The sequence below is a fragment of the Gorilla gorilla genome, chromosome 20 (genome assembly GCF_029281585.2).
Source record: "Gorilla gorilla gorilla isolate KB3781 chromosome 20, NHGRI_mGorGor1-v2.1_pri, whole genome shotgun sequence".
Lineage (NCBI taxonomy): Eukaryota > Metazoa > Chordata > Mammalia > Primates > Hominidae > Gorilla > Gorilla gorilla.
The window spans coordinates 11,969,930-11,993,940 of record NC_073244.2 but is presented as its reverse complement, the minus strand read 5'-3'; the positions used below and the strand labels follow the sequence as shown (position 1 = coordinate 11,993,940).

Sequence of the window (24,011 nt, the reverse complement as noted above, 5' to 3'; positions counted from 1 at the left end):
CTCCTGACCTCGTGATCCACCCGCCTCAGCCTCCCAAAGTGCTGGGATTACAGGCATGAGCCACCATGCCCGGCCTCTGGACTCTACCTTTTTTTTTTTGAGACAGAGTCTAGGTCTGTCGCCCAGGCTGGAGTGCAGTGGCGCAATCTCGGCTCACTGCAAGCTCCGCCTCCTGGGTTCACACCATTCTCCTGCCTCAGCCTCTCAAGTAGCTGGGACTACAGGCGCCCGCCACCATGCCCGGCTAATTTTTTGTATTTTTAGTAGAGACGGGGTTTCACCGTGTTAGCCAGGATGGTCTCAACCTCCTGACCTCGTGATCCACCCACCTCAGCCTCCTAAAGTGCTGGGATTACAGGCATGAGCCACCATGCCCGGCCTCTGGACTCTACCTTTTTATCAGCTTGATCACTCCCCCCGTTCTAGCCACAGGGGGACAGTGGTCCCTAGACCAGACATCCAGAATGTTCCTGTCCATGGCCAGCCTGGTGCCATCACTGTGTATCCCGTGGCCCAGAGCCATGATGGGGACATGGCCCATTGCCTCTTTGTAGAGGCCAGTTTTAGCGGGCAGGGAGGGTCTACCCAAGAAGGCCCTTCACTGCCCTGACAAGCCAGTGGTCTGCAAGGTGACAGTCCCCAGGGAGGAGCCAGGGGCAAGTCTGGCAGCAGGAGGGATTCCAGAGTCACTGTTCTACATTGTTGACGTTGAGTGAGAGGGTTCCCAAGGGAGCTGGAAGAAGAGTGGTGAGATGGAGGAGGTAAATAAGGTGTGGGCATCATCGAGGTCAAGGAAGCAGAGCCCTGGGCTCCCAGAAGGTTGAGTTAGAGAAGGACTTTGAGTCACTGTGCCTGGGGGTTTATGAATTCATTTGCCCACCAAGCATAATTGAAAGCAGGGGCGTGAAGAGATATTTATACACCCATGGTTTCTTTTCTGGGCGTTGAGTGCGTTTTTGCCATGGACCCTGAACCATGCCATGGACCCTGAACCACGCCATGGACTCATATACATAGAAGCATGATTCACAAGAGCCAAAAGGTGGAAGCAACCCAACTGTCTATTGATGGATGAATGGATAAATTTGTCCACGTATATATGTATACATACACACACACATGTGTGTACATACATGATGAAATATTCAGCCTGAAAAAAGAAATTTTAACACATGCTAAACATGGATGAGGCCAGGTGTGGTGGCTCACACCTGTGATCCCAACACTTTGAGGGGCCGAGATGGGAGGATCAGTTGAGGCCAGGAGTTCAAGACCAGCCTGGGCAACATAGGGAGACCCTGTCTCTATTTTAAAAAAATTGTTAAAAAATTGAAAAAACTTTAAAAAAGGATGACCCTTGAAGACATTATCCTCAGTTAAATAAGCCAGTCAGAAAAATGGCAAATATTCTTACATTATCACTTTTTTTTTTTTTTTTTTTTGAGATGGAGTCTTGCTCTGTTCCCCAGGCCGGAGTGCAGTGGCATGATCTCAGCTCACTGCAACCTCCACCTCCCGGGTTCAAGTGATTGTTCTGCCTCAGCCTCCTGAGCAGCTGGGACTACAGGCATGCACCACCACACCCAGCTAATTTTTGTATTTTTTGTAGAGACGGGGTTTCGCCGTATTGGCTGGGCTGGTCTCGAACTCCTGACCTCATGATCCACCTGCCTCGGCCTCTCAGAGTGCTAGGATTACAGGCATGAGCCACCATGCCTGGCCGACAATTTCACTTTTAAGGTGCTTAAAGTAGTAAAATTCAAGAGACAGAAAATAGAATGATAGCTTTCAGGGGAAGGGGAAATGGGAAATTGTTTGATGGATATAAAGTTTCAGTTTGAAGAGATGAAACTTCTAGAAATGTGTCGTGTTGATGGTTGTACTACAATGTGAATGTGCTTAATGCCACTAAACTGTGTACTAAAAAAGGGTTAAAATGACACATTTTATGTTACATATATTTTACCACAGTTAAATTTTAAAAGCCTTCCTGACATTAGTAGATTCTTGTCGTTTCTCAAAAAACATTGAGAGAACATTAAGAGAACAGTGAGACCAGGGTGAGAATCATTATAGAAAATACATACATTCCTCTCCTGTATTCGAGCTTCCCTCACTTGACATGATCAACCATTTGTATTTCCTTGATGAGGAATCAATACTGAAAAGGAAGTGAAAAAATATTTGCAAAAGATATGCACATCTCTGTAAAAAGCTTACACATTTTGAGAAATAGGTTAGCAGTGAGGTATCTAAATATAATATTAACATACAAAAATCAACAGCACTTCTATATACCAACATTAACTACCTAGAAAACCTAAAAGTGGGGAGTTCACATGGACAGTAGAAACAAACTATAAAATAGAATTATATTGACCAAAAATTGTACAGTGTAGTCATGGATAAAATTAGAAGGGTTTGGCTGAGTTCAGTGGCTCATACCTGTAACCCCAGTGCTTTGGGAGGCCAAGACAGGAGAGGATCCCTTGAGCCCAGGAATTTGAGGTTACAGTGAGCTGAGATCACACCAGTGCACTCCAGCCTGGGTGACAGAGTGAGGCCCTGTCTCTATTTTTAAAAAACTCAAAAAGGTTTACTAACAGAAACACGAGAATGCAGAAAATGTGGCATGAGATATACCTCAAAAAGGGCACTGTTTACAGTGAGAGAGCTGAAACAGGAAGCCAGAGTGTTGCCTTGTTCAACCTCAGCTGGGAATGTACAGTTGGCCACTCAAATTTTTCACTCCTGTGTATGTCCTGGAATGACCTCTAAAGTGCCATACCTATTGATTTGGGGTTTACAAGCCAATTCTAGCGATGAGGCGAATTTGCAAATACGGAATTGGCAAATAGCGAGGACCAACTGTACTAACTCATTAAAAAGTAAAAGCCCACCAAATAATTGAGGAGGGCCATTGATGTGGTTTGGATATTTGTCCCTGCCCAAATCTCATGTTGCACTGTAATCCCCTGTGCTGGAGGTGGGGCCTGGTGGAGGTGTTTGGGTCATGGCAGGGGGGCGGATCCCTCATGGCTTGGGGCTGTCTTCACGATAGTGTGTTCTCGAAAGATCTGGTCATTTAAAAATGTGTGGCACTCCCTCTGGCTTGCTCCTGCTTTCGCCATGCGACATGCCTGCTCCCCTTTTGCCCTCCGCTATGATTGTGAGCTCCCTGAGGCTTCACCAGAAGCTGAACAGGCACCAGCACCATACTTTCTATAAAGCCTGTAGAACCATGAGCTAATTAATTAAACCTCTTTTCTTTATAAATGACCCCATCTCAGGTATTTCTTTATAACAGTGCAATAATGGCCTAGTACAGCAATCAAATACGACATTAGCCTTATCTGCATTGCATTAATTTTTTTTTTTTTTGCAAGGAGAATGTCATTTTAAATTTCTGGTGTATTTAAAAAATGGAACTCAAAAGGGTCTCTGGCCTGCCTCTGAGTATCTAGAAGCTTAAAAGACACTGGGAGTTTTGTTGCTCCTGATATGCTGTTTCTGTCCAGGCTGGGAGATGTTCCCTCTCCCACTCTCCCTACTAATATTTCGGGGACACACTATGAATATGCTTTATCAGCTCTGGTCTGCTTATAATGGACTGTTGGATGGGAGAGGAATAAACCATTTTCTTTAAGTTTACTTAACTTACTACAACAGCAAAACTCCTCCCTAATGATGGAATTAGTCAAGAGTCATACCTTGACTCTTGAGTTAACCAAGAGTGACTGTGTTGATGATAACCATTAACTCAAACCGAGGACTTTCTGGAGTTAGCTACTGCATTCCCTGTACATCATCTCCATGAACTTCCATGGCCACCCTCAGAGATGGGGATCTACTTTCCAGGTTTAAAATCTCCGAGCCTCAGACAGTTGAAATCACAGCTGGTCATAATTTGAACCCAGAACTGATTTCAGAGTCCAAGCCCTCCCCATCACACTAAATAAAGGCCAAAGTATTTCTGTCAAGCCAAAAATCAAGACATGGGACCCTGAAGTGCTTTATTATCAGGACTTATTGGAAGGGTTTCCCAGTTGCTTCCAGGCAGGTGAGTTGATTCGGGGGTCCAGTTCTTCAAATCTGTGAGGCTCTTTCTTTCTAATGTCTAAGTCCCCTGAGGAGAAAAAAATCAAATGGGAGCCCACAAGTTCAGGTCTTTCTTCTAAATCAGGCAGTTTTTAGTAGACTTCCCAATAGGCTTCCCTGGAGTCATGACTTGAAGGTCCTTAGAAAGATCTACAGTGATTTTATTGCTTTGAAACGTATGGCAGGTTCTTCTAGGGAGCACCTCTCCAACAGACGAACAATCAAGAAACTGACCAATGAGGAATGTGGCTTCTTAAAAACAGCAGGGAGAGCTTCTACCTAGAGCAGCATTTCACTTATTGCAATGAGGTCTTCCTGCTGAAGGCTGCAAAGAGGAGAAACACAAGTTATCACATGGGGATTCTCGTAATATGTGCATTCAGTCTCCAAGATCCCACAGTCACCAGATGATGAAAATATTCCCGAGTGAATTGATCCATTTATAAATTGGCCGTCACCCAAAATCTCCCCACAATGCACTTTAGAGTGGCACTATCCACAAGAAACATTACTGGAGCCACCTATGCAATTTAACAATGTATAGCAGCTACATTTTTAAAAAAGGAACTTGGCCAGGCACAGTGGCTCACACTTGTAATCAGAGCACTTTGTGAAGCTGAAGCAGGAGGATCGCTTGAGGCCAGGAGTTTGAGACCAACCTGGGCAACATAGAAATACCTCATCTCTACAAAAACATTTAAAACATTAGGTATGAATGCACCACTGCACTCCAGCCTGAGCAACAGAGCAAGACCCTGTCTCTAAAAAGTAAATAAAAATTTAAAACTGGTAAAATTACTTTTAATAATAAATGTTTTACATAACCCAGTATTCCAAAATATCATCCCAACATGTAATCAAAATTTTAAAATACTGATGAGATAGTGTATATTCTTTTTTTTTTTTTTTTGTGCAGAGCTTTTGAAGCCCAGTGTGTGTTTTATGTATTACAGCACATCTTGGTTTGGACAGACCACATTGTGGCCAGTGGCTGCCATATTGGACAGCACTGGTGTAAGAGGGTCCATCTCTCACTCCCACATCAATGTCCAATGGTTTCTCATTCAACTGGAAAGTGAAATTGGAAATCTTGCGAAAGATGAAGAATTATGAATGTGGTACATTGAACTGCTGGGCCCACCCACACGACATCAACAAATGAAGGTGTGGAAGGGTTAAACCAGTTAACATTGAACAAAGGACAATGGATATGATGAGTTACAGGCTGAGCTGTATCCCTCCACAATTCACATGTTGAAGTCCTAACCTTTAGTACTTCAGGGTGTAACTTATTTGGAAACAGGATCATTATAGAAGTTAAAATGAGGTCATTAGGATGGGCCCTAATCTTACTAACCTGTCCTTATAAAAGGGAAATTTGAACACAGTGACACCCAGAGGGAAGACGATGTGAAGACAGAGAGAGAAGACAGCCATCAGCAAGCCAAGGAGAGAAGTCTGGAATGGATCCTCCCCTCACAGCCCTCAGAAGGAACCAAGCCAGCCAGCCTCTCAATCTCACACTTTTAGCCTCCAGATCTGTGAGACAATAAATTTATGTTGTTTAAGCCCTCCAGTCTGTGGTACTTTGTAATGTAGCCCCAGCAAACTAAAACATGGGTTGGCTGGTGGCATTAGAACAAGTTGCCCATGAAAAGGTTACAGGCAGCCTATAGGACAATTGAAGACGCATTCTACTTTCTGCCTGCACTGTGCATCTAGTGAAGAAAAAAAAAAAAAACACCTTAATAACTATCAGTGATTCATGGTTTCATGGAGGCTCCCTCTGCACATGTCTTGGGGAAAGGAGAGGATAAACGGTGGATAGTGGAAGTTCAAGCCTCCATCCCTTATTATCTGTGTAATGGGCCAACACACCTCATTCCTTGAGTTCCTGGCAAGTAGAACTTTCTCCACTAAAGTTTCTGACAAAGGCCTTCTCCAAATAAGACCCAATGAGACATTTGGGATTCATTGCCTCCTACTTTCTAGAAACAAATAGAAAAGGCAGGAAGCACAGCTAACAACATTGGTGGCCAGCTGAAGGAGTTTACACACGCTACCATGACCCTGGTAGAGTAGAGACAGCATGAGTTGAAGCCTGCTACTCAGAATCCACTGCAACTAAGAGTGTGTGTGTGTGTGTGTGTGTGTGTGTGTGTGTGTGTGTGTGTGTATGTGTGTGTTTTCTGCAGTTCCAGTCACAGATCTGCCTGCCACACAGTGGAGCCCTCTCTTGGACTCTGAATGCATAGCCCAGCAAAGCCAAGCAACTGAATCTCACCATCAGAACAGCTGAGAGCAGCTCCATCAAAGCAGTCAGTGGTACATGTGGTCAATTTGTTTTTTGTATTTCTGGGCTACAAAATGTCTCTTAAGTTTCATCATTGGACCTATCGAGAAAGGAGAAATCAATTGAGTTGTGGAGATAAAAGAAAATTACACACACCCATGCATGACCAGGCAACAGAGTCCCATGCCTGGGGCTAGGCTGGGTGGCTGGCTGTGCCATTGACTTTCAGGGTGTGTAACTTTTGCCATCTGTATGGGGATGATAAAACTTCCATGTGATCCTTCAGCTGTGGTGAGGATTCTGTGAGCTGGAAGGCGAAGAGCATGCTGCATTCTGTGCCTGATGTGGACTGTGCACCCAATGGAGGAGGGATATCATCATCTCAAACCATGCCCCTATCCCCATTTTACAGGTGAGGAAACTGGGGCATAGAGAGGACCAGTTCCTCTGAGGTCAGCCAGCAAGTGCATGGCAGAATCAAGTCTCAAACTGGGAGTTGTCTGCTCCCTCAGCCCAGGACTTTCACTGAAAGCCTCTGAGTCACCAGGGGCATTGAAGCCCCTCTGGGTGTCTCAAGCAACCCCACAAGGACTGTGTTTTCAACTTATAGATGAGAAGACCACCAGCCTGGACAACATGGCAAAACACCATCTCTACAAAACAAAAAGAGGATAGCGGCCGGGCGCGGTGGCTGATGCCTGTAATCCCAGCACTTTGGGAGGCCAAGGTGGGTTGATCACGAGGTCAAGAGATCAAGACCATCCTGGCCAAAATGGTGAAACCCTGTATCTACTAAAAATACAAAAAAGTAGCTGGACATGGTAGCACGCACCTGTAGTCCCAGCTACTTGGGAGGCTGAGGCAGGAAAATCGCTTGAACCTGGGAAGTGGAGGTTGCAGTGAGCTGAGATCGCACCACTGCACTCCAGCCTGGCGACAGAGTAAAACTCCGTCTCAAAAAAAAAAAAAAAAAAAAGAAAGAAAATAGCCACGTATGGTGGCGCGCCCTCGTCCCAGCTATTCAGGAGGCTGAGGTGGGAGGATCGCTTGAGCCTGGGAGTTCAAGGCTGCAGCAGCAAGCTGTGATTGTGCCATCGTACTCCAACCTGGGTAACAGAGCAAGACTCTGTCTCAAAACAAACAAACAAAAAAACAAGACTCAGTGGGACAAGTCACTTCCCTGTGTAGAGGGGACAGGATTTGAACCCAGGTTGTTCATTGCCACATACTTGCTCTGACTCTTCCATCCACACCGTCAGATTACAGCCGAGCGCTGACAGCAACCTCGCAAATGAAAGTACATTAGTAGAATCCAGTATCCCCACTCTGGAGTGAGCCCTTCCCACGTGGGGGAAGAGAGGCAAAAATAAAACATACAGAGACTAATTTCATGTTCTGATGCTTTAAAGAAGACAGGGTGGTATAATGGGGGTGGCAGCAAGCTACTGGGTGAAATATTAAGGACGATGGCAAGCCACTTTAGCCAGCATGGTCAGGGAAGGCTGAAACCATCCCTGAAAACTTTATAATATTAATCAGAGAAGAAGGGAGAGGGAGAAACTAAAATCAGCCACACTTACAGCACACTCAACATTCATCCTTAGGTCGGTTTGCTCTCTGACCCCTTCCTCGTAGCTAGCTGTTTGCCTATTGCCCCAGAATCACACACACACACAAAAACCCAATCACAAGATATAGTTCCCCTTAACTGCTCTACAGATAACATATTAAGCATTGTGAAAGGTTAAGTTTTCCATCTGAGATACCCTTTCGAGTCCTGCATACCAGTGAAACTACTGATGCCCGCTGATCTGAAGGACCCCACGGGAGCTGACTTACCAAAGAATGCAGCTTCCACATCCGATGAGTTCATCCCCTTTACCCCAACCAATCAATGAAGATCCCCTTAAAACCCCAGCCCAGAATTCCTCAAAGAGACATTTGAGGGTTCCTTTCATCTCGGTTGGCCTCCCTGCAAGGGAATTTAATTTCCTTTTTTATTTTTGTTTGTTTGTTTTTTGTTTTTGAGACAGGGTCTCACTGCATTGCCTAGGCTGGAGTGCACTGGCATGATTGTGGCTCACTGCAGCCTTGACCTCCCTGGGCTCAAGCGACTGATCCTCTCAGTCTCCTGAGTAGCTGGGCACTGCTACCATACCCAGCTAATTTTTGTATTTTGTGTAGAGTTAGGATTTCACCATGTTGCCCAGGTTGGTCTCAAACTCCTGGGCTCAAGCAGTCTGCCCAACTCAGCCTCCCAAAGTGTTGGGATTACAGGCGTGAGCCACTGTGCCTGACCATAATTAAACTCTGTCTTTGCTGCATCCCCTGCTGTCTCAGTGTATTGGTATATTACTGTGCAGTGGACATACAAACCTGGGGGTCCTGTAACAAGGCTGCTCTGAGGAGGAAGAGGCCTGTAGGGTGAGACCTGGACAATGAGAAGAAGCCATCCAGGCAAGGAATTGAGGAGGAAGGGTATTCCCAGGGAGGCAGACTGGCAGGTGCAAAGGCCCTATAGTTGGACAAAGCCCAGAGAGCTGCAGGAACATCAAGAAAGCCCATAGAGTTGGTGCAAAGTGAATGAAAGGTCAGCAGGCGAGAGATTGTATAGAGCTATAGTAAGGAGGTTGGATTTTATTTCCAAGATGAGGAGCTGGGGACCAGTTAGCTAAAGGTGGCAGCATCCCTCTCCTGGTCCCTGGCTGGTCTCATAGACCCTCTGACCTTCAGAAAAGGACCTGTCTCTTCAGAGCCCATACAGTCCCAGATGCTAACAAGGGACCAGCCTCCAAATGTCATGGCCACTCACCTAGCTCTCCACCATAGATGGAAAAGTCCTTCTCCAAGATGACCCACTTTTGAATCTTCTGTGCACTGTTCATGGCTTCCTGGTTCACGGCATTGATGCCTTGCTGGATGGCCTTGTAGACCAGGGGGTCTTGCTGCTTCACAATCTCAGTCACGGTGGATGCCTGGCTGCCCAGACCCCGACAGAAGTTGATGGCCTCGAAGTTCAGCTTGTCCAGAGGTTCTCCGCTCATCTGATTCATCTCACACTGCCCCCAGACACCTCTGTCACCACATGCTCCTTGACCAGCACCCCTCCCCAGGCCCACAGACCAAGAAGTGGGTCTTGAACCCACAGGTGCATCCTCTTGACCCTGGGGTGGGGCCAGGGAACCCAAGACCGGCTGCAGAGACTTCCCCCAATGACAGCAAACCCATGTTACCTTCAGCGTCAGCAACATGCTCAGAAACTTCAGTTTATCTCCTACTAACATGGCGTTACTGATGATGGGGATCTTCTTCTTAACCAAGGTCTCAACGGGAATGGGGGGCACGTTTTCACCACCAGCAGTGATAAGGATTTCTGGAACAGAGCTTGGCTTGGTACATGTCCAGCCATGACAACGTGGAACCCCCAGTTTGAGACCAGCCTGGCCAACATGGTGAAACCCCGTCTCTACTAAATATACAAAAATTAGCCAGGTTTGGTGGTGTGCACCTGTAATCCCAGCTACTTGGGAGGCTGAGGCAGGAGAATCACTTGAACCTGGGAGGCGGAGGTTGCAGTGAGCTGAGATCGTGCCACCGCACTCCAACCTGGGCAACAAGAGTGAAACACCATCTCAAAAAAAACAAAAAACAAAAACCTAGCGGCCAGGCGCAGTGGCTCACACCTGTAATCCTGCCACTTTGGGAGGCTGAGGTGGGCAGATCACTTGAGCCCACAAGTGCTAGACCAGCCTGGGCAACACAGTGAAACCGGGTCTCTGCAAAAAAATAGCCAGGTGTGGTGGCACACGCCTGTAGTCCTAGTTACTCAGGAGACTGAGGTGGGAGAATCACCTGAGCCTGGGAAGTTGAGGCCACAGTGAGTCATAATTGGACCACTGCATTCCAGCCTGGCCAACAGAGTGAGACCTTCTCTCAAAAATAAAATAGTACCAGCACAGAGGAAAACTCAAGAAAAGAATTTTAAAATTCCTTATGACCTCATTTTGGCACCCAGATCCAGCCATGCCTGAAGCCAGCTGACCTTTTGGCCAACTGACCTTTTCAGTTATGTTGAGTCAACAGTTTTGCTTTTTTTTTTTTCCTCAAACCTATTTAAACCCATCTTAAATGGGTTTGAGTAAAAAAGCACTAAGTGTTCTCCATCAGATTTTGGCAAACTATGGCCCATAGTGGCCAAATCCAGGCCACTATTCAATTTTGTATAACCAAAAGCTAAAAATGAATTTTACATTTTTAAGTTGTTGGAAGTCAAAAGAAGAATTTTTTGACACATAAAAATTATGATATTCATATTGGCAGCTGGCCACACCCATTCTTTATGTGTTGTCAACAGCTGTTTTTGTGCTACAAATCACAGAGTTGAGAAGCTATAACAGAGACACATGTTTTGTGAACCCAAAAATATTTACTAAAGGGCCCTCTTCAGGAAAAGTTGGCTTATCCTTGTTCTATACTTTCTTTAATCCTTACAACTCTGTAGATTATTATCCTCTTAAAATGCAGGAGAAGAAGATGGCACTTTTTTACTCAAGCCCATTTGAACCAGCTTGAATGAGTTTGAGTTAAAAAAAGTAAAACTGTTGGCTCAATATAACTGAAAAGTTCAAAAGGTCTTTGGCTTTCAGGTATGGCTGGATCCAGGTGCCAAAATGATGTCACAAGGAATTTCTTTATCCTTCTCTTACTGAGTTTTCCTCTGGGATGGTGCTACTCTGAAAGGGGCTTCAGGAGGTTCCAAGGCTTGTCTTTTGCAGGTCCATCCTCCTGAGGGTGGACCACGGGATACCAAGTGACCAAGGGGTAACTCTTTGCTGGACAGGAGGATAGAGCTGGGTTGTACAGACTGAGGAGTTTCTGCACAGCTCCTCTTGGAAGGTGAGGAACTGGGGGTGGCCTTCGTGCTGGTACACTGGGCCCTTAAATGTTCAGGGTGGGCCTGCTTGCAGGAGATTCCCAAAGAGCTCAGCCCCTGGTACCTTTGATGCAGCCGGTGACATAGAGGAAACCCAAACCGTCCAGCTGGCCCAGATCCCCAGAGTGTAGCCAGCCTTCGTCATCAATGGCCTCTGTAGTTTCAGTCTCACTTTCCAGATAGCCCATGAAGATGTGCCTACCCCAGAGGCAGATCTCCCCAGTGCCATTCTTGTTCTGCTGGAACAGCATATTCTTACACCCAGTCAAGATCTTGCCACAGCTGCCAGGGGACAGAAGCAGAGAAACTGAGGCTCATAGAGACAAAGTCAGCCACCCAGCTCTGCCTGGATCTTCAGCCTAGGTGCCTAATACTCTGCTCAGCTAGAGCAGGCTGGATATGCACCCCAGTGCACAGAAGGAGGTGTTTGCTGCAGTGTTTAATCCAGCGTGTCAGATTCCCAAAGGCTTTGTGAACTGGGAAACCCAGCAGTGGCCAGGTATGGTGGCTCACGCCTGTAATCTTAACACTTTGGAAAGCCGAGGAGGGAATATTGCTCGATCCCAGGAGTTCAAGACCAACCTGGGCAACATATGGAGACCCCGTCTCTACAAAAATAATAAAAAATAAATTTGGGCATGGTGGTGCATACCTGTGGTCCCAGCTACTTGGGAGGCTGAGGTGGGAGAATCACCTGAGCCCAGGAGGTCAAGGCTGCAGTGAGTAGTGATCACGCCACTGTACTCCAGCCTGGGTGACAGAGCAAGACTCTGTCTCAAAAAAACAAACAAAAACAAAAAATGAAAGAAAATCCAGCAGCATTGCAGGCTGTTTTTTGTTTTTTTTTTTCTTCTCCACATATGCCGGCAAAGAAAAAAATGCCTTTGGCTTAAAGATAGGAACAAAACCCTCATTTTTAAGAAAACAGATAGGTAGACCTCTCTGCAGTGATTAGGACAGCTAATTTTAAGTACGACAACCAACTACAATCTCTTTAGAGGTAAAAGTTACTTTCATAAAACAGAGTAGCACTATTTGAAATCTGGGTTCTTTGTCTTTTTTTTTTTTTTTTTTCCTAGAGATAGCGCTGGCCAGTGCAGTTCTAGGATGCCGGAAAGGAAATATTTTCTCCTTGTGTTGCTGAGATCTCTTTGATTAACAGTTAGCAAGGCCAATGGTCCCAGGGTTAAATGTAGGTATTCCCCCGGTTAGCAAAAGAAAAAATGAAGACAGACCTGAGAAATTTAAAACTTACAAAGAGCTGCCTTATGATTTCCCCCACTGAAGCCTTTTTAGGTATGTAGAAAAATCCAGAAGCCATAAAAGAAAAGATCGATAAGTTCAACCATCTAAATTTGTGACCACAAATTTCTGCACAGTAAAAAACATCTTAACTAAAATCAAAATACCAATGACAAGCCAGGGGATGAAATATTTGTAACTCATATGAAAGACAAAGGGCTGATTTTCCTAATATGCAAAGAGTGCCAACAAACCAATAATAAAGGGACCAATCATCTAATTTTTAAAACAGGCAGATAATATGGACAGACAGTTCATAGGAAAGGAAGTACAAATGACTTTTAAATGTATGGAAATGCTGGGCATGGTGGTTCATGCCTGTAATCCCAGCGCTTTGGGAGGCTGAGGATTGCTTGAGTCCAGGAATTCAAGGCCAGCCTAGGCAACATGGCAAGACCCCATCTCTACAAAAAAATTTTTACAAAATTGCCAGGCATGGAGGCTCATGCCTGTAGTCCCAGCTAGTTGGGAGGCTGAGGCAGGAGGAATGCTTGAATCCAGAAGTTCAAGGTTACAGTGATCTATGATTGTACCATTGCACTCCAGCCTGGGCAACAAAGTGAGACCCTATCTCTAATTAAAATTTAATAAACAAACACATGTATGAAAAGATTTTTTCAAACCTCACCCATGCTAAAAGGAAGGAGTCAGGGAGAGACACAACCAGAAGATTCTATGACTGTGACAGCTCTCAGATGGGGAGTTGAACCTCAATTTGGTATTCTTAAAGTTTTCTTATCATTGGGTTCAACCTTGCAGCCTAGGGCAAGCTGAGCTTGGGAGAAAGCCAGGAATCGGCCATGGAGGTGTTTTGAGATGGAGGATCATGGGGATGAAAGGTACTGAGGTCACAGGCGGTGAACTTGAAGGCAGAACTCAGAGAGCCATCCCCCTTATCTGTGGGCTCTCTTACCATCCAGGGTTTCCCACGGTCATGCGGAGTTAGGACTTGGAGGCTGGAGAACAGGATCATTCTGGAGACACCACGTCAGGATTCCTCTTAACCCAGAGGCCCATCTATCCACCCACCTTCCCCCTCTTAACCCCATGTTATGGGAGGAGCAGGGGTCTGCCCCGGGGGCTGGTACCTTAGAAGCCTGTAGTTATTCTGGTTGGATATTGTGTGGGGTCCCGAGCTTTCACTCAACCCATACAACTCCCCTATAGGTATGTCCAAGCTTAGAAAGAACTCGGCAGTCTCTTGGTTGAGGGGTGCAGTCCCACTGATAAAAGAGTGACAGTGATCCAAGCCAAGGGATGTCTTGACTTTGCTGAACACGAGAGTCTTAGCCATGCGGTAGCTCACGGGAGTATTGTATTTCCTGTGAATAAGAATGCCATCAAGTGGAGAAGGGCTGATGGGACCCACTGGAGAAGGCTGAGCCTCCTCACCAACTACCCTCCCAGCCCTCTGGATGCTCCACCTACCCCAACATCTTTTTTGAGTTGACCTTGAAGCCAATGTTTCTTGCCCACACGAATGCCTTCTTCTTCAAGCCTGTGGACTTGGCACTATTTTTCTTCACCGTCTCATGTATCTTCTCCCAAATTTGAGGCACTCCAATGAAGACAGTAGGTTTTACCTCCTTTAGAGTACTTACCAAGGTGCCCTGTATGGAACGAAGCTAGGTTAGCCACAGCAGGGCCTTCCGTGCACCAGGGATGTCCATCTCTCCTGATCCACCCAACTTTGCCCAAGAGAACATTCCTTCACCGATCAGATTACGCAGGGCTCCCAACCAAAAGGAGACAACCCATTAGCTAGGTTGGCCAGTCAGATTTTTGCACTCTGTCTAGGGATTTGATGAGAGGCATAAACTGGCAAAATATTTTTGGAAGGTAACATGACAGTACTATTAACATTTTAAATGCAACCTGTTAACTTCACTTCTGTGGGTGAAGGAATTCAGCTGAAGGAAAGACTCAGGCACACAAAGAAACACATTCAAGACGTTCTTTGCAACACTGTTTTGTAACAGAATGGAAACAGCGTACAGGTTCAATGACAAAGGGTTGGCTAAAGAAACTGTGGTCCAAGCATGCAGTGGAATATTATACAACTGTTAAAAAAGGATGCAAGATTCTCCCCCAAAGAGACCTATAGGTTCAATGCAACCCCTATCAAAATCTAGGCAAGTGTTTTTTTTTTTTTTTTTAAATACAAATTGACAAGCCGACTTTAAAATTTATATAGAAATGCAGAGGACCTAGAATAGCCCAAGCAATTTTGGAAAAGAAAGACAAAATTGGAGGACTTACTACCTGATTTTAAAATTTATTCTAAAGTAGGGTGAACAACCGTCCTGGTTTACCCAGAACTGCAGGAATATCTGAAATGTGAAACTTTCTGTTTTAAAACTGAGGAAGTCCCAGGCAAACCAGGAAACGTTAGCCATCCTGCTATCAAGCTAGCGTAATAAGTCAGTGAGGCTTTGGCGTAAAGACAGAGATGCAGATCAGTGGAACAAAATAGAAGATCCAGAAATAAAACCTTACATTTATGATCAGTTGGTTTTCAACAAAATGCCAAGGCAATTTAGTGGAGGGCGGGGGGGACTATTCAAATGCAAAACAAAATAAAACAAATGCTTCCACAAAACTCAGGGTTAGAGCCTTATTTCTCACCAAACATGAAAATTACCTCAAAATGCATTATAGCCCTAAATGTAAGAGCTCAAACTAAAAACCTTTTGGATGAAAACGTAGAAGAAAATCCCTGTGACTTTAGAGTAGGCAAAGATTTCCTAGATATGATACCAAGAGCATAAAAGAAAATAGATAAATCAAACTTCATCCAACTTAAACACTTTTTCCTCTTCAAAAGATTATTGAGGAAACAACAAGCCATAGAACTGGGAGAAAGTGTTTGCAAACCACAAATTTGGTAAAGGATTTGTAACCAGAATATATAAAGAACCCTTAACACTCAACAGTAAGATTAGATATGCAACCAATTTTTTTCATTTTTCATTTTTTTCCTTTCTCTTTTTCTTTCTTTCTTTTCTTTTTTTCTTCCTTCCTTCCTTCCTCTTTTTTCCTCCCTCCTTCCTTTCTTTCCTTCTTTCTCCCTTCCCCTCCCTTCTCTTCCCTTGCCTTCCTTTCCTTTCCCTTTTTTTTTTTTTTGACACAGTCTCCCTCTGTTGCCCCGGTTGGAGTCCAGTGGTACCATCTCGGCTCACTGCAGCCTTTGCCTCCCAGGTTTGAGCTATTCTCCTGTCTCAGCCTCCTGAATAGCTGGGCTTACGGGTGCACACCACCACGCCTGGCTAATTTTTGTATTATTATTTTTTTTTTTTTAGTAGAGACGGAGGAGATGGAGTTTCACCATGTTGGCCAGGCTAGTCTTAAACTCTTGACCTTAAGCAATCTGCCTGCCTTGGCCTCCCAAAGTACTGGGATTACAGGCGTGAGCCGCCGTGCCTGGCTTTTACTTTTCTTTTTGCTAGTCATGCTAGCACAGAAAGAGCAACCACATTTTTATATGGGCAAACTATTTGAACAGATTTCTTTTTCCAAAGAAGATATGTAAATGGTCAATAAACACATGAAGAGATGCTCACTATCATTAATCACCAAGGAAATGCAAATTAGAATGGCAATAATAATAAAACAGATAGTAAACATGCGTTAGTGAAGATGTAGAGGAACTGTAACCTTTGCACATTTCTGGTGCACGTACTTCAGAAAACAGTCTGGAAATTTCTGAAAATATTAAGACACTTTTGTCACTATTCAGATTGACAAGTTGTAAACATTTTGACAATATTAGGAGTTGGTAAGGATGTGGGAAAATGGGAACTTCTCAGGTCCTGTAGGTAAATGTGTGTGTATTATGTATTCAGCCAAGAAAGGAAATATGTATTGAAGACCTAACACATCTCAGGCACTGAGCATGGGGCATATGAGAGGGATTGAGAGGGGCCAAGGAAATATTTAGCAGAGAGCTAAGTGACAAAGAAGAGTCAGCCCTGCAAAGAACAAGAGAAAGAACCTTCTAGAAGCATGTACAAAGGCCCTAAGATTTAGCCTGCTTGATGGAGAGTGTGGGAGGCAAAATAATGGCCCCCTAAAGATGTCCACGTTCTAACTCCTGGGACCTGTGAATATGTAATCTTTCATGGCAAAAGGGACTTTGTAGATGGGATTAAGTTAAGAATCTTGAGATGGGAGATCATCCTGGATGATCTGGCTGGCCCAGTGTCATCACAGGGTCCTTATAAGAGGGAAGCAGGAGAGTCAGAGTCAGAGAGGGGAAGAGGCTGCACTGCTGGCTGTGAAGATGGAGGAAGGGGCCCTGAGATAAGGAACATAGGTGGCCTCTAGAAGCTGGAAAAGGCATGGAAATGGATTCTCCCCAAGAGCCTCTAGAAGGAATGCAGCCCTGGTGACATATTGATTTTAGCCTGGTGAGACCATTTTCAGACTTCTGACCACCAGAACTATAAGATAATAAATGGACCAGGCACGCTTGCTTATGCCTGGAATCCCAGCATTTTGGGAGGCTGAGGCAGGCAGATCACTTGAGGTCAAGAGTTCAAGACCAGCCTTGCCAACATGGTGAAATCCCGTCTCTACTAAAAATACAAAAATTAGCTGGGCGTGGTGGTGCATGCCTGTAATCCCGGCTTGGGAGCCTGAGACATGAGAATCGTTTAACCTGGAGGTGGAGGTTGCAGTGAGTTGAGATCATGCCACTGCCACTGCACTCCAGCCTGGGTGACAGAACGAGACTCCATTTCTAAATAAATAAATAAATATTGTTTTAAGTCACCAAGTTTCTGTTCATTTGTTGTGGCATTAACAGGAAACTAATTCAGAGAATGTAACTTGGGGAAAATGTCAGAGTTCTTTTCTGGCTCCGTTTGCAAAGTCTAGACGCGTAGAAAATCACTGTAAAACAAATTAGTCAGGCATGGTGGCACATGCCTGTAGTTCTGGCTACAGGGGAGGCTGAGGTGGGAGGATCCCTTGAGCCCAGGAATTTAAGGCTGCAGTAAGCTATGATCATGCCACTGCATTCCAGGCTGGGTGACAGAGCACGACCTTGTCTCTAAAAAAAAAAAAAAAAAAAAAAAGAAAACAATATTTAGAAAATAAATCAAAGTGTTCTCTCACATAACTACTTTGCAAAACCTACCAATGAATGATATCCAGCTAAATCAAGGAATAATCCAAAAAAGAAGGCAAAGATCCCAGAAAATAGGGGATCCAACCCAGGAGTGGGAAGAAGGGATATCCCTGTATGGCAGCTTGTAGAAGATGCTGTTGATGTCCTATCAGATCTCTAGTGGCCCACGGTTCCCTCTTTTCCAGAAAACCGCCCTTACTTAGAAATAACTGGGAAGTTATGCTCCCTATCCCACATGGATGCCTGAGCCCACAGCCAATGACTATCTGAGTTGGGGTTACAAAAGCACAGCCTCCTTGCCTCAAAGTGGAACAACTCTGGTGTCATTCATGCCTCAGAGCTTCCTATGGGATCAGTCTGAAGTTACAATCCAGCTGAATGTATGTCCTTTCTTGTTTTTTCCCCCAGCCTATCCTTCTCTCCTCACTTCCTTTTGGTTTTCACCTGAGAGCTCCCCATTGATAAATCACAAAGATCTCCAACTCAGATTTTGCTTCTAGGGTACCCAACCTAAGACAACCTAAAACAACAGTCCAGCTAAGTGCAAAAGGATGGAGGAAAAAAATAATGCAATGAAGCTGGGTGCAGTGGCTCATGCCTGTAATCCCAGCACTTTGGGAGGCCAAGGCTCACCTGAGGTCAGGAGTTTGAGACCAGTCTGGCCAAAATTGTGAAACCCCATCTCTACTAAAAATACAAAAATCAGCCAGGCATGGTGGCACAGGCCTGCAGTTCCAGCTACTTGGGAGGCTGAGGCACGAGAATTGCTTGAACCCGGAAGACAGAGGTTGCAGTGGGCCGAGATCATGGCACTGCAACTCCAGCCTGGGCAACAGAGCAAGACTCCATCTCAAATAATAATAATAATAATAATAATAATGCAATGAATATTTGAACATTTGGAGACTATTGATAAGCATGTGACAGATCAGATGGAGCAACTGGACATGTATGCAAAAACTTCACCAAATTGGAAAAGAAAGGCACCTATTAATTCTGGGAAAAACAAAAAGTACCAAGCAGGAAATGGAATCATATAGTAAACTACTTGGCTCAGTTAACTAAGAATAATTTATTTTGAGAGAATGGGGAAGGAGAAATGAGAAGACAGGAGAGGAAGGGAGCTAAATCCTCACCACAATAGAAAGGCAAAAGATAATACTTAAAGGGTATAAGTCAAGAAAAGGTGGTATAAAAATTCTACAAATATATGCATAATCCCAGTAAGTGGAATAAAATGAAGACCACAAACAATATCTTATCAATTCAGATCAGACTTTGCTGCCAAAAACTCCTGTTTTTTGGAGCTTTTTAGATTTGGGAATACTGACTTATAAACACACACACACACACACACACACACACACACACACACACACACACTCTTTACTTTCAATACCAAGTACATCTTTGTCTTGGGTTGTTCAGTGTTCAATCTACATAACCATACATGGATGCCCTGACTTGGATAAAGATAAAAACTAGGAGAATGTAGCCAGCTGGTTAAAAAAAAAAAAGTTGTTTCATTTGGTCAGGTGTTTTTTGTTTTTTAGAAAAATTTACTATTATTATTGGTTTTTGTAGAGATAGGGTTTCGCCATCTTGCTCAGGCTGGTCTCAACTCCTGAGCTCAAGCAATCTGCCCGTCTTGGCCTCCCAGAGTGCTGGGATTACAGATTGAGCCACTGTGCCTGGTCTTGTTTTTAATGCTTCTAAATAGAGCATTAAGGTGAGGGCAGAGATAAAACCATTAGACCTGGGGCTTCACCCAAAAAATCTGTCGAATGATTAACAACCATCTACTCACCTGGGCTGCCCAAAAGGATGAAGTGGGAGCCCCAGGTCCTTACTCGATCTTACCTTGAGAGCATCTGCTTGAGCAAAGTATGTGAGCGCCCCAGTCTTTATGGGTACCCAGATGTCCATCATCTGTGCTGCAATATGGCTGAGTGGGAGGTAGCTAACCACCATCTCATGCTTTTCTGTCAGTTTAAAGTCCTTTGTCACTGCTCCTGCCATCCATGTGATCTGTAACATAAGGGACAATCCAAGGTGCCTCACCCTCATAGAAGGGCCATTTTATTTTTAAATTTTTATTTATTTATTTTTCAGACAGGGCCTCACCCAGACTGGAGTGCAGTGGTGTGATCACAGCTCACTGCAGCCTCAAACTCCTGGGTTCAAGGAATCTTCCCATCTCAGCCTCCTGAGTAACTGGGACTATAGGCACACACCACCACACCCAGCTAATTTTTTTTTAACTTTTTTTGTAGAGAGGGGGTCTCACTATGTTTTCCAGCTTGGCCTCAAACTCCTGGCCTCCAGCGACCTCCCGCCTCAGCCTCCCAAAGTGCTAGGTTTACAGATGTGAGCGACCATGCCCAGCCTGGAGGGCCATTTTAAATGTATTTAGCTAAATAAATAAACTAATTAAGTAAACACTTATAAAGCACCTACTATGACCAAGACACTGTCTTCATACTTTACAAACACCAAGTCATTTAATCATCATAACACCTGGGGGTTGGTAACTATAATTCTCCCAAAATTTTTGGAGCTTCACCCAAAAAATCTGTCAAATGATTAACAACCATCTACTCATCTGGGCTGCCCAAGAGGATGGAGTGGGGGCCCTAGGTCCTTATTCGATCTTACCTTGAGAGCATGTGCTTAAGCCTAAAGTATGTGAGTGCCCCGATCTTTATGGGTACCCAGATGTCCATCGTCTGTGCTGCAGTCTGGCTGAGTGCGTGTGTGTGTGTGTGTTGTTTTTTCATAAGTCAGTATAAGGCACCTTGGATTGTCCCTTATATTACAGATCACGTGGATGGCAGGAGCAGTGGCAAAGGACTTTCAACTGACAGACAAGCATGAGATGGTGGTCAGCTACCTCCCACTCAGCCACATTGCAGCACAGATGATGGACATCTGGGTACCCATAAAGATTGGGGCGCTCACATACTTTGCTCAAGCAGATGCTCTCAAGGTAAGATCGAGTAAGGACCTGGGGCCCCCACTTCAGCCTCTTGGGTAGCCTAGGTGAGTAGATGGTTGTTAATCATTGGACAGATGTTTTTGGGTAAAGCCCCAGGTCTAACGGTTTTTTTAATCAGGGAGAATTATGTGAAAACAGAAGCACAGAGTCCTTAACTAACTTGCCTGAAGTTAGGAGGAGTTGCAAAATTTAGCAGGCAGCTTTAGGAGTAGGGAGGTTGCAGACTTCCTTGGGTCCAACGACGGAACTCAGAAAACTGGATTCAGCAAGTGTCCCAGAGTCAAACCCTGACTCCACTGTTTGCTAGACATTTGGGCTATTTACTTAAAATCCCTTGTGGCCTTTATTGCCTCTTCTTTAAAGTGGGGACAGAGGCTTCTCAGGTCCAATATAGAACTATGGAACCAACATGGTCAAACAAACAAAAAGGCTACCCATAATCCCATCATATAAACACCCCAGTAATTAGCATTATTAGCATTTTTCTTTCTCCAATGCATATGTAGATGTAAAGTTTTAGTGTACCTATAATTTTGTCACTTATATTTCTCACTAGTGTCATAAATCTCTGGTGAATAGTTACTTCATTAATCCAGCCACCCAGACCTCCTCGCTGTTGCTCCAATGCATCAGGCATGGTCCAGCCTCAGGGCCTTTGGACTGGCTATTCCCTCTGCTTGGAATGCTCTTTCTTCAGCCTTTTCCCTCACCGCCCCCCACCCCCATGGCTGGCTACTTCTTGAACATTAAGTCTCAGCTGAAATGTCACTTCCTTAGAAGGGCCATCTCACACCATCTAAGGTGAAAGTGCCATTGACTGCCTAAGTCTGTACGTACCGTGTCACACAAACTGAATGTTTTCATTTGTTCATTTCTTATCTGTTCCCAAGGTCCAGATTGAGTCTGTCTTGTTTGCTGCTGTTTCCCCTGCTCCTGGAATATTCCCCAGTACATACTAGGTGCTCAATGAATTTTTGTTGAATGAATGAGGAAATAGAAGGAATGGTTAACTGCAGTAAAGGACATAAAGCAGTCAGCCCAAAATATCCCTCAAGGCTAGTTCCACTTCTTTCCCTGGGCTCAGGATGAAGGCTCCCATAAACCTTGTCATGCACAGTCCAGGGTTCAAGGAACCTAGCACACTTGTTGAGAGAAGGGGCTTGTTGTGTATAGTCTATGATGTACAATGGTTTAGACACTCCTGGTTCAGATCTCAGTTCAGAGCTTCCCTTGCTCTGTGATCTTGACCAAGTAATTTCCTCTGTCTGAGCCTCAGTTTTCTCATCTGTAAAAGGGTTAGTGACAAAATTTTCCTCGTGGGGTTTTAGTGAGGGGTTAAAATGTGTTTATCTGAGCACTGAACATAGTGTTCCCTACATGGGAGAAACACTGAGCTGTAGACATCTGGCGAGAATCTAAGGCTACCTTTAACTTCTTGCTGTAAAGATGATGATGAGACAGGGCCTCACTCTGTCACCCAGGCTGGAGTGCAGTGGCAGCATCATAGCTCACTGCAGCCTTGAACTCCTGGGCTCAAGGGATCTTCTCACTTCAGCCTCCCGAGTAGCTGGGACTACAGGCATGTGCCACCATGCCCAGCTAATTTTTAAAACATTCTTGTAGAGATGAGGTCTTGCTATGTTTCCCAGGCTTCTCTCAAACAATCCTGGCTTCAAGCAATCCTCCTGTCTCGGCCTCCCAAAGTGCTGGGGTTACATACATAAGCCACTGCACCCAGCCAAATACAATATTAATAGCCATCCTTGACATGGCTTCCTGTATGCCAGGCATTGTTCTAAGCATTTTATGTATATGTGGTAGATTAAACAGAGCTGCAGATTCTCTGCTACTCCTCCCATTCTGAGGTGGAATTTGTTTCTCTTTCCTTTGAGACAGAATTGGTCCAGTGATTTGTTTTGACTGACAGAAAGGAGCAGAAGGGATGCTGTGGAAATTCTGGGACTGACAAATCTTTGGGACCACTTGCTGTTGGGGGAGTCAGCCACCAGGTTAAGAAGTTCAAGAGTGATGGCCAAGCGTGGTGGCTCATGTTTGTAATCCCAGCACTTTGGGAGGCCAAGGGGGGTGGATCACCTGAGGTCAGGAGTTCGAGACCAGCCTGGCCAACATGGTGAAACCCCGTCTCTACTAATAATACAAAAATTAGATGGGTGTGTTGGCACACGTCTGTAATCCCTGCTACTCAGGAGGCTGAGGTGGGGGAATCGCTTGAAATTGGGAGGCAGAGGTTGCAGTGAGTCGAGATTGTGCCACTGCTCTCCAACCTGAGCGACAGAGCAGACTCTGTCTCAAAAAAAAAAAAAAAAAAAAAGTTCAAGAGTGATGTCCTCATGTTGGTCCTGTAAGCTACCCACGGACAGCATGACCCTGCCCAGAGCCCTGTGGCTTGGGCTCAGCCTGGCTGACAAGTGTCATCTTCCCTATTGTGGAAAGCCTTGTGGTTTGGAACCAGAAGGATATGAATGAGAATCTGCCACTTGCTAACAGTGTATTGATACGTGATGGCTGACAAGGGACATCAGATGTCAGTTTTCAGGAAGAAGATCAAAGTTACTGGTAAATGGATATGTTTTGAACTGAAAATGGAGGAAGGAGAGGCAGGACCTCTTGGAGTGCCCACAGGAAGAAGCTGCGGCATAGGAAAGGAAAGCTGCAAGGGCCTGGCAAAGATCAGCTCCTGAGGAACTCAGAGCCCCATGGAAAGGATAGGTGGGAGTGCTTCTTTGCTTCCCACTCCGCTTTGACAATATCCTGGTCACTAAACTCTCAGGGAGCTCCTCTGCCCTTGCAACCCAGGCCAACACCATTGGTGCTGATTAGAGAACTTCCTAGGGACAGAGAACCAGGTGGTCAGTTCACACAGGCATGCCCACACTCCCCTCAGACCTGAACTGAGACAGCAGGCACCACACTGGTTGTGCACCTGTGGTGCCACTGCCCTGCCTGGGGATTCTCTGCCCTTGACCCACTGCACCACCAGATTCCCCACAAACATACCCCACAACGCGCTGTGACTTTGGCAAGCACAAGTGACCAGTGAGCCTCTGGGGGGCTGCAGGATCCCTGAAGATCTAACCCTTGGCTTGGGTAGCCCCTAAAGGAGGAGGAGAACACAGCCCACAAAAGCCCTCCTTGGGACAAAGGAAATGTGGGTGTGGCACAAACCATTGGAGTGGGCAGCACCGATGCCTGGGAAAAGACATGGAGAAGGGGTCATTTCCCACCTGCCCTCCCACCCCAC

General features: G+C 45.1%; 1 protein-coding gene across 9 annotated transcripts in view; it reads right to left on the bottom strand.

Moving 5' to 3' along the window:
- Positions 1-3,988: 3,988 nt before the first annotated feature.
- Positions 3,989-24,011, bottom strand: part of ACSBG2 (acyl-CoA synthetase bubblegum family member 2) — an 83,345-nt gene continuing 63,322 nt past the window's right edge. For 6 of the 9 annotated variants that reach the window (XM_055371412.1, XM_055371410.2, XM_063702014.1 and 3 more), the window contains 8 exons: positions 19,615-19,782; positions 14,055-14,236; positions 13,715-13,948; positions 11,389-11,606; positions 9,625-9,764; positions 9,204-9,450; positions 6,383-6,491; positions 3,989-4,423 (listed from right to left, as the gene is read on the bottom strand). In XM_055371412.1, coding sequence (XP_055227387.1) covers positions 6,418-6,491; positions 9,204-9,450; positions 9,625-9,764; positions 11,389-11,606; positions 13,715-13,948; positions 14,055-14,236; positions 19,615-19,782 — 1,263 coding nt within the window. In that variant the 3' untranslated portion in view covers positions 3,989-4,423; positions 6,383-6,417. Of the gene's footprint in view, positions 4,424-6,382; positions 6,492-9,203; positions 9,451-9,624; positions 9,781-11,388; positions 11,607-11,976; positions 12,095-13,539; positions 13,601-13,714; positions 13,949-14,054; positions 14,237-19,614; positions 19,783-24,011 lie in introns of those variants that run through there. The other 3 variants (XR_010132199.1, XM_063702016.1, XM_063702017.1) reach the window with 3 other exon arrangements.